Source organism: Clarias gariepinus, chromosome 4 (assembly GCF_024256425.1).
Source record: "Clarias gariepinus isolate MV-2021 ecotype Netherlands chromosome 4, CGAR_prim_01v2, whole genome shotgun sequence".
NCBI classification, from domain to species: domain Eukaryota; kingdom Metazoa; phylum Chordata; class Actinopteri; order Siluriformes; family Clariidae; genus Clarias; species Clarias gariepinus.
The window spans coordinates 3,133,181-3,147,500 of NC_071103.1; the positions used below are offsets into that span (position 1 = coordinate 3,133,181).

The window sequence follows — 14,320 nt, forward strand, 5'->3', positions numbered from 1 at the left end:
GATATCAACCCGATTTGGACTTTAACTCTATTTTAAGATGTATAACCAAATAAAAATTTCACTAATTTGAGCTAATAACTTCTTGTACCGTAACGCTTGGTTATTTCAAGATGTGCCATTGCTAATAAAGCCTTATTTTGGAGCTCTCATTATTTCAATGTGATCTCATTAGTTAAATCTTATTTTGAGTCCAACTCAGGTGTCATTATTTTTGTGTTATTTAACGACTCATTTTAATGTTTTCAACTCTTGTTACATTATTATTTCAAGATGATGCTATTTTAAGTTCACATCTCTAAATGTGAAAACTCATTAGCATTTCAGATTACTTAATATTGAACAACCATCAACAAGTTATATATTAAGCTACAGAATTCTGATTATTCTCAAAACTGATTACATTTAAATACACCATAATGAATAATCAGTTCTTACACCTTCAATGCCATAGTGGGTAAAAATAAATGAATAAATAAATAAACAAATAAATAAATGAATGAATGAATTAATTAATTCTGTAATTCTTTACACTATAACTATATTTTCATATAGAATCACTAAGATGCATCTCACCTTCACTCTCAAACATAACTAGAGACATTTGTTCCTATGAAATATCTTGAATATTGCAAATCCACAGTTAAATATTCAACAGAAAGTTGCATCATTAGGACCTCCTGAAGATCAAAAAAGGGAAAGTCAGTTACAAGTATCTTTTTTCATGAGACTGGTATAATGACTGACAAGGTCACTTTTAAATTACATCCCTGTTAACCAAACTATAAAATAGTTTGGACTAAATCCAAATTAAATAGAAACTAATCTGATGCAATAATCATTAAAATGTTAGTTCACAACAGTTATGTATTTTCTAATTCCATGACAAAAAATCCTGTAACTTATTTAAAAGCAAAATGCTTTTTAAAACCTGTGTAATCTTTCATTCTATTGTAATTAACTGTGAAAAAAAAGATTCCTTTATTATTTCAACATATAAGCCAATGGAAAAACTGAGCCAGGGCTGTTTTTGAGGCAGAAGGTGAACGGGCTTTTCCCAGGCCTGCGGCTCCATTCATATGCTTGATTGACAGCAGCAGGTCGAGTTCGGTTTGTATTTAAAGCGGCTTGAAACTCAAGCACTGAGACCTGCGGAGCTCTTGTAGCTCTCGCTGTTTACAGACTTGTGCTCGAAGTGCGAGCTTTAATTCTGTTCCCGTTTCGAGTGCCACAGCGTACAGCGTAGCGTTTTCCACAGCTAATAGACTCAAGCTTTAAGAGAAATAAAGTATAAGGAAATTATGCATTTTGCATTTACAGACTCATAAATCCCCTGGATTTAGGTACTTATAACATTAATTACTTGCATTAATAATATTTATTAATGAAATTTAATACATTTAATTAAAATTAAAGGGCCTTTATTTAATGGCTGGTTCCCACTTCCTTGGTCTTTCCTTTCGTCCTAACCAAATAATTACTTTATTTGTAAGGTTACTTGTCGTCCAACAATAAGGATTTTGCTATTACTTGAACATTTCTTTTTCATTATTTTGTCATGTCAGATTATTCTTTTTATTGTCCTACAATAATAAAACTGAACAATAAAACAGAAATGTAAAAATTAAGAACAAAAAAAAGAAAAGGGAAAAAAAGATATACATGTTCCTGTTTCTATCAACAAATTAAAACAATAAATCAGGAACAAACACAAAGGAGAAAACAAACATATAAAGGATATGTTATTGAATTTTTTTTTGTCCATTTTAGATAAAGAAAAATAATACCAAAATAAGCACACTGTATGTAACTGAATTGCTGCTAAAGGAACCCTGGATATCCATCAATCTTGAATTTCATAGTTTCCCCATACGAGAAGCATGGCATCATCAATCTTTTCCACACCCTTCATGAATGTTCCCAGCATTGCGCCCCCAACAAAGCAGACACAGAATAAAACAACTTGCATAATATTCTGTATATTTCAACATCAGCTTCTTATATAAGTGCTGCCAATCTGATGGATTTTAGAAGCAATATGCATGTCTGAGACGTCGGTTTTGGTGCAGTACAGACTCAATAGACTCAACTCTCTGACAGCATGTTGGAAACATTACTTTGAGCTCCTGGTCTAAATGGACATGACTGCATCAGAGGGCACATCATTATAAACATCATAAGGAACCATTATAAGATAGGTAAATTGTGGCTATAAAGGGATTCTCATGGCAAACAGGTGGTCCAATGAGTGTCAGGAAAACATGCCACACATCATTACACCACCCCCACTCGCCTGAGCTCCTTGCTTGCGAGACTTAATTCTGATGCTGCAGCAGAATATTTAAGATTCCGCACACAAGCCAACATTTTAATCTCTAACTGCTCAGTTTCAGCGAGTGCGTGCTCACAGTAGATTGTGTAAAGCTGCTTTGCGACAACGTCAATTGTTAAAAGCGCTAAACAAATAAAATTGAATTAGCATCGGATTCCTGTTCGTGCCAATGATCATACTGTATATGCATTTTTTTATTGCTTTTACACTCACCACAGGGGTAAAGAATGATACGAGTTAAATTCTAGTTAGCTCAGACTACTCTGGCCGTTCTCCTTCGATATTGCTTATTAACAGAGTTTTTCCTCTTGATGATCTGTTTTGAACGTTGTATGAAAAGTTAAGATGATAAACAAATTCTGAAATACTTAAACTATCCTTTCTGGCAGCAATAACCTTTGCCGTCTCGATGCTTTATGTGATCAGTAACATGATTGGATAACTACGTGGACGCACAAATCTAAAATTGTTTTGTACAAATTCTGTTAAATCCAGATAACATACAAACATCTATTTACTTAAGCAAAAGTCTTGAGCCCCTCTCATTTCGCTCCAAAAGAGACAGACTTGCTTGTATTTTTATAATGTAGTCATAAGAAATAGTTCTCCTAAAGGACTTTTTTGGTTCTCATTTCCAGTCAAGGCCCTGGACCTGAGCAGTTTCAGAGGAACGTAACGGGGTGATGCTGTATGTTTGAAACAGCTGAAAGGAGAAATGGGGTCGCTGGAGAGATTGTTACATAAACAATCAGGTTTTAAATTGTATCTGTAGGCACTCTGCAGCCTGTTGTTCTCACTCACTCATTGCCTATACCACTTTATCCTGTAATCAGGACCGCGGGGGGCCTGCGGCCTATTCCAGAAGACTTGGGGCACAAGACAGGGTACACCCTGGACAGGAAACCCACCAAGCACGGGGAGAACATGGACACTCCGTGCACACAGAGACAGGAATCGAACCTGGCCGGGAATCGAACCCGGACCCTGGAGGTGCAAGGCAACAGTTTTAACCACTACACCACCAGCACGTGCCGCCCCTGTTACAGTTAATGTAATTAATTTAATCTACATCACTGAATTTAAAATTGGGGCCACTTAAGTCCTTTGCACAGTACTGTATCATAGTACTTACATCATTTATTCCTGAGAACTGGCTGAAAACATGTTAACTTTGTAAAAAAAAACATTTCTAAAAACTTTACTGTATTGTTGAAGTGAGGTGTGGGTCATCCAGGCTTGCTTTTAAACAGTCTCCCAGTTGTAACATTTTTGTACTAATGACAAGCTTTTCAGTGCATTACAGGATTTATGTCAGCACTGTCAGACATGAAAAGATTTATTTAAATTATTTTCTTGAAAACATAGGTTTTGTCTAATAATCACGTTCTTTTTTATTGTTTTAATTTTGATAATTACAGCGCATAAAAATAAAAAATCCAGTATCTCAAAATATTACATTTGCTAAGATCAATCTAAATAATTTACAATACAGAAATGTCAAACTTCTAAAAATTTGGTTAATTTATGCACCTAATACTTGGCCTTTAGCACAAACTACTGCATCAGTGCAGCGTGGCATGGAGGTGATCAGCCTGTGGCACTGCTGAGGCAGTTTATTGAAGACCAGGTTGCTTCGATAGCAGCCTTCAGTTCGTCTATATTGTCGGGTCGGGTGTTTCTCATCTTCCGCTTGACAATATCCAAAGCACAATGATATAACGGTCAGCAAACCAGTTAGTGTTAGTTTTGGCACTGTGGGCAGGTGCCATGTCCCGCTGGAGAAGGAAATTGGCATCTCTGTAAAAGCTTTTCAGGAGACAGAAGCATGAAGTGCTCTAAAGTATCTTGATACTAGGAATGCAACAGTTGCAGACCATTTCCCGAAGACGTCTGTGCATGGTGGCTCTTGATGCACTGACTTCAGCCTCATTCCATTCCATATGAAGCTTTCCCAAGGTCTTGAATTGGCTTTGCTCAACGGTCATCCCTGCTGCTTGTGCAACTTTTCCTACCACACTTTTTCTCCTCAGTCAACTTTCCATAAAATATACTTTGATACAGAAACGAATTACATTATGCAAGACACTTTTTTAAAACACTTTAGAGAAGAAACATTCACATTGTTAAAAACACTGATCCGTACTTGTCTGAGAGGCTTTTGACAAGATTTGACATATTTTTTGCACATTTTGCATAGTTTAAGTAATACAAACTTTATATCATTAAAATGTACACTCTGAACATGTTAAATTTCATCTAAGACTTAATCAATCAATTAAAGAGAGGACTGTCCTTTTGTTATTGTGACATGTTCACACAGAAGAACAGTAAAACACATGATGCGGTTTTATTTGTGGTTATAACCTCGAAACTGTAATGGGCATTTTGTTTGTCGTTTCTGGAAAATATTCTTTAGATTTTATTAAGTGCTGACGAGAGAGTGGACTACGCTGGCTTAATGTGTTAAACGTTGAATTGTAAGCAAAATAAATATTTAAATCATACATACATTTAATTACAAGTAGTTATAGTATTCTAAACAATCACTTATAAAATGCCTTTAGACCACAGTTGAAAAAATTTCCCTGAAAGGCCAGACCAGTGCTGTCATTTCTAGAAAACCGGAACATCTCGGGTCCAGCTCGAAGTTTCTCACCTGATATCAAACGTTTCTGGTGAAAAAAAAGGAAAAATGTTGGGGTTTTTTTCCCGTAAATTGAAATACAGCATCTCACTTCTTTTCCTTGAGTACAATTAGGGGAATGTCTTGTTTTCCTGGAGATTCATCGTCTTGTATCCAGCTGAGCGAGTTCCCACTGACCGTCTCCACACAGCCTCAGCATGACGTCGTGATACTGTTAAACAAACCGCAAAAACATCATCACGGGTAGGTTTGATTTGACAAAAGGTACAAAATTAGTAATTTTCCCATAAACAGTATTTTGACACTAAAAAGATAATAGAATTTTTGTCCTAATAGTGTTACAATTGACACCTAAAGAGAATAGTGTGGTCCATGTCCTGGGTCCACTGAATTAGCTCTTTAACTGGCCCACAGTAAGCATGTGACTAAGCGCGGGTTACCTTCGTCAGGCTGCTGCGGTGACCGAGGCTGATCAGAGTCATGCCGAGCTGTTTACAAGCTTTGTACATCTGCTCCTCGGCTTCTTCCGTCAGAGCGCACGTGGCTTCATCCAGCACTGAAAGCACAAGCAGTAATTAACACTCCGTCTCTACGTCTGTGCAGACCGGCCGAGATCTCGAACACTCACCTGCGTATTTCGGCTGCAGGTAGAAAAGCCTAGCAAAGCACAGCCTCTGCATCTCTCCTGGGGATAAAACGTCATACCTGAAGATTAAAAACAAGAACATCCTTTATCAAAACCTCAGCTTTTTCCTTTATTAGCAATATATTATTCACTTCCATAGCAGCTGAGAACGGGTGGAGATGTGCTTTACCAGTTCCAGTCCACTTTCCCATCCAGACCGCCCGTCCTCTTCAGGAGACTGGACTGAAAGACATCCATCGTGAGTAGAATAATAATGAGGGAATCTAAAATAGTCTATAAAATCCATAAGCATCTGTAAGGCTTACCATCCCAACCAGTTCCAGGTATCGCAAAATTCTCTCATCATCAAGAGTACCTGGGTAAAAGTCACATGCTTGATTAAAAGTGTTGCAAAACAAACAAATATTTAAAAAATAAAAAGAGAGAGAGAGAGTGATATTAATCAGACCTGAAACTGGGTAGATGTCCTTTAAAGGGAAGATCACCTGCCGAGAAATCAAAATACAAAACGTCAGCGATGCCTAGTCCGTGTTACACCGTTACAGACAAACACTCAGCAAGGTGCGATGAAGCAGCGGGACCGTCATCGCAAGAAGTTTAGTATGATCCGTTTCCTCTACCTGTTCTCGAAGGGTGCCGTCAGTCAGGAAGGGTTTCTGAGGCAGGAACACTATTCCCCTTGGCCCAAAGCACGTGTTCATCTGAACCGAACCTGAGAACATGCGTCAGGGATGCCAGATTAAACACATCACTGCTGTATATAAGGACTTTAATTAAACACAGACCAGATTTATTTAATTAAACATTTCATGATATTTATTTATTTATTTTACTTTAAATTCCAGAATTTACACTTGGACCGTCATATTATATTACCGTATTAAAAAATACAATGAAGCTGTCAAGTGATTTGTGGGAGATTTACTCAATAAATGAGAAGAATTTGGATCCGCCTGCCCACACACACACAATTTAATTCGAAAAGTTCAACTCACTGTAGAGTCATTACACATCAAGTGAAATATTTCAAGCCTGCTTATCTTATGAAAATATCTTTTTAAAAAAAAATCCAGTATCTTAAATGATTATAATTTTTCCTGAGATCAATGTAAAAAATCTCAAAATTCTGATAATTCTGTCCATTTATGCACTTAAATAGCTGAGGTGTTATTGAAAACCAGGTTACTTTGATATCAGCCTTCAGCTCGTCTGTATTGTTGGGTCTCATCTTTCGCTTGGCGACATCCCACAGATTCCTTATGGGGTTCAGGTCTAAGGAGTTGACTGGGGAATCCTTTGCTTGACAATATTTTTGCCATTATCCCACACGTCACCTTTCCAGTTACCTTTTTATGAATAAGCTTCAGTACAGCATCTTCTGTGGATCACCTCCATGTAGAGGGTGTTGATGATCATCTTCTGGACAAGCAGCACTCAAGGATGTATAAACTGAACCAGCCCGAAAGATACATGCTATTTATACTGTATGAATGCTAACTCAACTCGAAATAAAACATTCTAATATTTTGAGATGCTGGATTTTTTTTGTATTCATGAGCCGTACGCTGTAAAGTCTTTTACAGTATATGTCAAGAATCTACAATGAGTTTCATGTTTTATTTAAATTTATTAAGATGCACCATGTCTTAAATTTTTCCTAAAATGTTTCACAAAAAAAATAATAATGATGGATTGTCTATAAATGATGAAAATACTAACAGAGAGCGATCTACATTCTTAAATAAAAAATGTCCAAAAACTGAAAGGTAATGGTGATATGAACAAAATTCATAACAACTTTTGTCTCACCACTACACGGTTCCCAGAGATGGTGGAGGACCCTGAGGAGAGACGTTTTCCCCGTGCCCGTGTTCCCCACCACCAGGACGTGTGTACCTTCATAAACCCTGAGACTCAACTCCCTCACCAGCAGATCCTTGGAGAACGGAGACGTAAAGGACACCTTGTCCAGTACGATTGCAGCAGAGCTGGACGTGATGAAGGTTTCTCCTCCCCTGTTAGACAGACGGAAATGGACCTCACTGCAGCTCCAGTCTCGCAGGATACCCAACCAGACACAATACAATCAGTTCATACCTGTCGGAGCTGCCGGTCTCCGCAGGAACACAGTCTGGATCACCCTGCTTCCTGTTGATGTCCGTCATCACTTCCTGTAGCTCTCCGATTCTGTGGAAAACCCGAAACTTAAATCTCAGCCAAGCAACAAGCCTCAAATCACAAAGCAGTACATTTTTTTTCAATGTTTTGACTCACCTGTGGGCGTAACCTGCAACATCGGAGAGGGTCGTGGAAAGATCTATGAGCTGCGTGAAACAATTAATCAGGTACATGCACACAAAGGCATTCTGGGAAATAAAAAACAAAAGAGAAATTAATTATATTATTTTATTTTATAAGTTTACAGAAGTATTACATATACAGTAAATGATTTAAAAGTCTTTTTGTTAAGATTGAAACCTTGCTGATGACAGTGGTGATCTCGCCCGGGGTCAAGTCATCATACACACCCGCAAAGATGGGTATGGCGATGATGATGTAGCTGAGGATGCTTCCCATATAGTCAAAAGTGTTTACTCCAACTGTTAGTCACAAGTAGCAAATTAAACATAAATTGTAACATTAACCATTTCAAGACCCCAAAATTTCTTTTAATAAAACGGTTGTTTTATTCTAGAGGTACAATCAAAATAAATAAGTAATTTGAGATATTAAATCAGGCCAAGTAGTTAAAAACCAGAAAAAGCAAAAAAGCTGTCGAAAATACAATGCCTAATATTGCACACTGTTAACATGAGCTACGGAAAAACACTGTGCAAAACAAACAGTATCAGCGAGGTAATTTTTCCTAATGCTATTTATTCAATTAATTAACAATCATTAATATCTCGCCAATATAAAATGTAACCAAAAATAGTTCACATAATTATAAAGGCTCTTGATTTCATCATGTGGTCTATAGCGGTGGTCTGTGGAGATCCCTCTGCCGTGCCTGGCCCCGCCCTGCCTGGCCCCGCCCTGCCTGGCCCCGCTCTGCCTGGCCCCGCCCTGCCTGGCCCCGCCACACCCACTTGTGCTCAGAAAAGGCTGTAAATTAGCCGATTAGTTAAATCAGTTGTGCTGGGAGCTAAGAAAACACTAAACTGTGTGAGGCAGAGGCTCCTCCACTGATACAGACCACATGTTACTATCAGGAACCTTTAATTATTAACTATTTTTGGTTACATTTTATCTTGTAGAGATATTAATGATTAATAATTAACTAAATTAATAGCTTTAGCTCTGATTATACATCTGGTAGTAAAAACTGGTAGTGTTCGTTTTCCATCATAGTTTTCCTGTAGCTGTTTAGGAAGTGTGCAATATTTTGTTTTCCTTTGATTCATTTCTCACATAACTAATTTGTTTTGATTGGGTCTCCAAGCTAACCAGTAAAGTACCTCTAATTCTACCTTCTTCTTCTTTGTCTTTCGGCTGTTCCCTTTCAGGGGTCGCCACAGCTAATCATCTGCCTCCATCTAACCCTATCCTCTGCATCCTCTTCTCTCACACCAACTAACTTTATGTCCTCTCTCACTGAATCCATAAATCTCCTCTTTGGTCTTCCTCTAGACCTCCTGCCTGGCAGTTCCAACCTCAGCATCCTTCTACCGATATATTCACCATCTCTCCTCTGAACATGTCCAAACCACCTCAATCTGGCCTCTCTGACTTTATCTCCAAAACATCTAACATGGGTTGTCCCTCTGATGAACTCATTCTTGATCCTATTTATCCTTGTTACTCTTAAGGAGAACCTTAACATCTTCAGCTCTGCTACCTCCAACTCTGCCTCCTGTCTTTTCTTCAGTGCCACTGTCTCTAAGCCGTAGAGCATCGTTGGTCTCACCACTGTCCTGTACACCTTTCCTTTCATTCTTGCTGACCTTTAATTCTACGGAATTTAAATTATAATTGAAAAATCTTACAGAAGACTAAACCTGACAGTTTTAAAATTTTTCAGGCAATATAACATTAGAGGAAGTGAGTCCTCAGGCACGGTGTACAAACACAAAGCCGGCGACTCACGGTAGAGCAGGAGCTCCCTGTTTATCAGCTTCCTCTGCGTGTCCAAGAGACTCTGAAGTCTGTGGTTCGTCCGGGCGTGTTCCACCATCCCTGCTCTGAACATCAGCAGAAACAAAAGACATGGTAAGGTTTTAACAGACTCTAAACGGCTGAGAAGGACAGTCCTGTTGGACAGACCGACCTGTAGAAAGCTGCCGATTCTGCATTGACTCTGATCTGCATGTGCTTGAATCTTCACGCATAGAAAAACAGACAGGAACAAGAGCCAAAGAAACTTTTTAGTAAGGGCAGGTGGAGTGATTAGAGTGATGTGGATTCTCTGTGTGTGCGAGTCACTCAAACTACCTGAAGTTTCCCTCCAGCTTTTCCTGTTCCACCAACGTAGACACGACTGGTCCGATCAGGAACTTGTTAGCAACAGTGCCGACCAGGAAGTACCCGAGGATACTGACGAACCCGATCCATCCGGTTCTGCCGAGATAAATAAATAACTAAACAAACACGTCCGTACTACACTGCCATGGTAACAAGCCAAATCTCTAGCTGGAGGACATGTTAATGAAGTAACGATGAAAGTCAGGAGACGCTCACATGTTAAAGACCTGGTAGGAGTAGTAGGAGATGGTGAACGGGGAAATGACCAGCCGACTCGCCATGCTGCTCAACTGCTTACACAACCTCTCAGCGTCCTGAGTCATCCTCTGGTCTCTGTATGACGAGACAAACACCACGGATTAATGATGGAATCAGCCATCAAAAACTGTCACCTACTGAAGAAAAGCTCAGGACCGTCCTGTAATAATCTTTCATTAACTATTTTCTAAACAAACTTCACTTTAATGTGCAAAGTTTTGTTAACCTGATGATTCCTGGGAGGCCGGCGTTTCAGTCGTGAAGCAGGCAGTCCAATCATGGTACTAACTGAGAAAACTTTCAACCCAAGCTCTAGTGAAACACTGGGATCAATGCATACTGTAAGTGTAGCGTTGGATTATATAAAGAAATAAAGGGAGGTTTTATGTCTCGCATAGCTGTGTTCTGTCACTCTGTACAATCAAAAGTCCCACTTTGACTTGAACACCCTCACACCTTGTATTAATACTGTACTAATATGTACTAATATCTGTGTTGTATTTAGTGTATTCTGGTGCTAGTCTGTTATCAGGTACACAGGGACGTCGTTAAAGCTAGACTGGTTCCAGTGGCTAAAAATAAAGCAGCAATCTCAAACAAGAGAGATTAGCGGTGAGGTAAAAGTTAAAAGCGGAAACCTCACGGGTTGTCGGTGTCGCTCTGGAGCACGTTGAGGGTGTAGTAGATCTGCCCGCTGAAGTAATCCTGATGGAGGCTCTGCGTCAGACATTTCCTCCAGCCCACGTACAGGAGGTTACTGATGTACTGCTCCACACTCTTCAGCTGCGAAGACAAACGAGCGCATGAACACCGCGAGCCTCCGCGGCATGGCTAGTCACAGAGTTATATTAATGCTCTCATTCCGCTATGTTATCAGAGCGTTTCTCTGGTTACAGGATGTAACCTGTACAGGTGAACGTACCACAGCGTTGAGCAGGATGAGCAGGATGGAGAACGCCACCAGCTTCTTAAACTGCCCGAAGTTCTTCTCCGACAGCACGCCGTAGAACTGACTCGGGATCAGACCCACCTGGTAAATCACCAGCTGAACTGAAAGAAACCGACATCAGTCAATAACGCTTCATAAATCTCTTCAAAGGAATTTGGGCATTAAAAGCATAAAAGCATTATTTGCTTTGCTTTTATTTTTTGTTACTTTTAACTCCTCAGGCAAAACACTGACTTATATTTCAAACTAAAAGAGCTGAACATTGGAAAACCAGTCCCTCTGCCCTGGGTGGAGTTTAAGCAGAGATCTTGAGGCAGAGAAGCTGATCAAAAAGGAATTGCACCAATAAAAAAGTTAAACAACTCAGTGCTTTTTCCTTTTCTTGTTTAGCTTCTACTTCACATTAATATTCCTGCTGTGTTCATTATGTTTTCTCTTTTACTTTTACTCCATTTTACATAGTATTTTTTTTCTATCAAGCAAAATGATAACGTTTTCATAAAGGCCAGGACTCTAAGAGTTTGACACACGTGAGAAGATCAATCCTCGGTCTTTGTACCCGCGTTAGAGCTTTTCTTCAGGCAGTAAAAGACCATAAACTGATCTCAGTCAGCAGAATATCTTCTACCGGCAGACACAGGAAGGTTTCTGGGCTTAGTGACGTGTCGAAAACAAAACAGTGCTGTGAAAAAGTTTTTGGCCCCTTACTGATTTAAAGAAAATATATACATTATAAATATGTATCTTTTAGTTTTTTGCATATTTATCAGAGTTTAGACCATCATTTTTTTCCATTTTTACACAAAGATAACCCGAGTAAATACAAAATGCATTTTTTCTTATGACAATTTCATTTTTTGAGGGCAAAAAAGCAATCCAAATCTACCTGGCCCTATGTGAAAAAGTCATTGCGCCCTAAACCTAATACATTGGAACCTCGGTTCACGAACGTTCTCCAGTATGAACAAATTGGTTCCCACCAAAAAAAAAAAAAAAAGGCTCTGTTCACAAAGTCCTTCTCGCAACATGACCCAGAAACCGCCATCCATCAGCTGAACAAAGGCGCGAGTGCATTACCCAGTTTTACACAGTCTATGGTCACGGATCGCGCATATAATAAAATTTGTTAAAATTTGTTCCACAGTAACTGTTTCTCAAGTGTCAAGCGTTTGCGATAACTAGCAATGAGTCTCTTACATCGCTGTGGAGGAACTTCTTTGTTTTTGGTTCGGTCGCGTTTGTGGGTTTTTGAGCACGAACGGCCTGTTTAGGGTCATGCCACAACATCACAATACTTTAAACAGCATTGTGGTAATTAGAGTTCTTGGCAGGCAGAAAAGAGAAAATATTGGGAACAAATGTTTGAAATTTAATTTATTTAAAGTTATTATTTTTCTTTACCTAAAAGCGTGACTCCAAGCAGCATTACGTACATGACCACATTCCGACTGCGCCAGCTCGGGAAAAGCACTCGTACAATTCTGTAGAATCTCTTGACGAACCTCCAGTCCAGCCTCAGGCTGGGAGTTGAAGAGAGAGAGAGAGAGAGAGAGAGAGAGAGAGAGAGAGAGAGAGGGCTGGATTAACTTAACAACAATCCAACATGCATAAGCTAAAGGTTACCATTTTACTAAACACACTTTATGTCTTGATCCCTCTTTAACAATTAACCTTGTGATTAGCTTGGCAAACTTCAACAACAACAACCTCCCCTAAGAAAACACAACAGGAATGTTCAACTCTTTTAAATAAAGGATAAATGGGATATACAACTGAAAATCAGTATTAGCGATGTCTTAGTGTGAAACAGTAGTGAGGTTAAATAAGGTAACACAATGCGATGCAGTAATGTAGTGGAGTAGAAAGTATAGATATATGATATACAGTATTAATACGACATAAGTACACTAATAACGTAAACATACTTCAGTACATCTAAGAATTTGAATGTGACTGTTTTGTTGTAGTGTAAAGACATGACTATTGTTAAAAAAAACGCAATATGACGTTAATTGAACTTGAAATTGAGTTTCCTGAATGATAACTTCATACTTCATTTATAAAACAGAAATTAGCAGATATGCCCAACAAAATCTTGTTAACTCAACACAAAAGAAGCATTTCTGAGGCGAACTGAGTGCCAAGTTTAAAAATGTTTTGGGACCGTTACCTGAACATTAGCTTAGTACTCTAAAATTTGATTAAACAAAAATGAAAAATTTCATTTTCAAAAAAAAAAGATTTTTTTTTGCCCAAAAAAATCTTAAGAGATCAAGAAAAGAACATTACAGAAACGTTTCAAGGCGATTAGTTACATAACAGTTACATAAAAGACATAACAGCGGCTTTTTCACAGGTTAAAGGTTAAGCGCTAAGCAAATGTTTTGGGAGCGTTATCTATTCATAACAAACATTATAAAAACGTTTACTTTGCACAAAAAAGTTACAGAGACATTAAAGGAGGTTAGTTTGTACACAAATTTTATAAGAAAGTTTACTCGCAAGAAAATGTTACAAGAACATTCATTTCAAAATCTTAAGTCGAGATAAGTTTATAAGACAGGAACCTCAGGAAGGTTCAACGCTTAAAGGTTCGGGAGCGTTACCTGGACATTAGCTTGGTACTTTAAAATAAAGTACAATATATATTTTTTGAATTGCAGATTTGCCCAACAAAATCTTACGTCACCATGAAAGAAAATAACAGAAACGCTTCTGGGTGATTAGTTTCGTAAGACGATGCTACAGGAACTTTCTCATAGAGGTTAAACGCTAAGAAATGTTGCAGGAGCGTTACCTGAACGCTTTGTTGTTGGTTTGTAAAAAAAATGTTACGATAATGTTCCGAGAGAATTCCTGGAAGGTTACAGTACTTTGCAAGAAAATGTATGAGACATTACAGGTTAGTTTATAGACAGAATGTTCCAAAAAGATTTATTCACAAGAAAATGTTACAAGAACGTTCACTTCTAGGCAAATAATTGTTACGGAAACATCACTTTGTAAAAGAATGCTACATTGCAACAACACTCA

At 38.5% G+C, this 14,320-nt stretch overlaps 1 protein-coding gene across 3 annotated transcripts in view; it reads right to left on the bottom strand.

Moving 5' to 3' along the window:
* Nucleotides 1-3,721: 3,721 nt before the first annotated feature.
* Nucleotides 3,722-14,320, bottom strand: part of abcd4 (ATP-binding cassette, sub-family D (ALD), member 4) — an 11,901-nt gene continuing 1,302 nt past the window's right edge. Inside the window, exons 2-19 of one of the 3 annotated variants that reach the window (XM_053493539.1) lie at nt 12,689-12,807; nt 11,261-11,388; nt 10,982-11,121; nt 10,297-10,413; nt 10,051-10,176; nt 9,887-9,937; nt 9,706-9,800; nt 8,098-8,219; nt 7,894-7,985; nt 7,717-7,806; nt 7,429-7,634; nt 6,240-6,331; nt 6,068-6,104; nt 5,925-5,974; nt 5,789-5,841; nt 5,602-5,678; nt 5,414-5,529; nt 3,722-5,184 (exon numbers count right to left, since the gene is read on the bottom strand). In XM_053493539.1, coding sequence (XP_053349514.1) covers nt 5,113-5,184; nt 5,414-5,529; nt 5,602-5,678; nt 5,789-5,841; nt 5,925-5,974; nt 6,068-6,104; nt 6,240-6,331; nt 7,429-7,634; nt 7,717-7,806; nt 7,894-7,985; nt 8,098-8,219; nt 9,706-9,800; nt 9,887-9,937; nt 10,051-10,176; nt 10,297-10,413; nt 10,982-11,121; nt 11,261-11,388; nt 12,689-12,807 — 1,783 coding nt within the window. In that variant the 3' untranslated portion in view covers nt 3,722-5,112. Of the gene's footprint in view, nt 5,185-5,413; nt 5,530-5,601; nt 5,679-5,788; nt 5,842-5,924; nt 5,975-6,067; nt 6,105-6,239; nt 6,332-7,428; nt 7,635-7,716; nt 7,807-7,893; nt 7,986-8,097; nt 8,220-9,705; nt 9,801-9,886; nt 9,938-10,050; nt 10,177-10,296; nt 10,414-10,976; nt 11,122-11,260; nt 11,389-12,688; nt 12,808-14,320 lie in introns of those variants that run through there. The other 2 variants (XM_053493540.1, XR_008357877.1) reach the window with 2 other exon arrangements.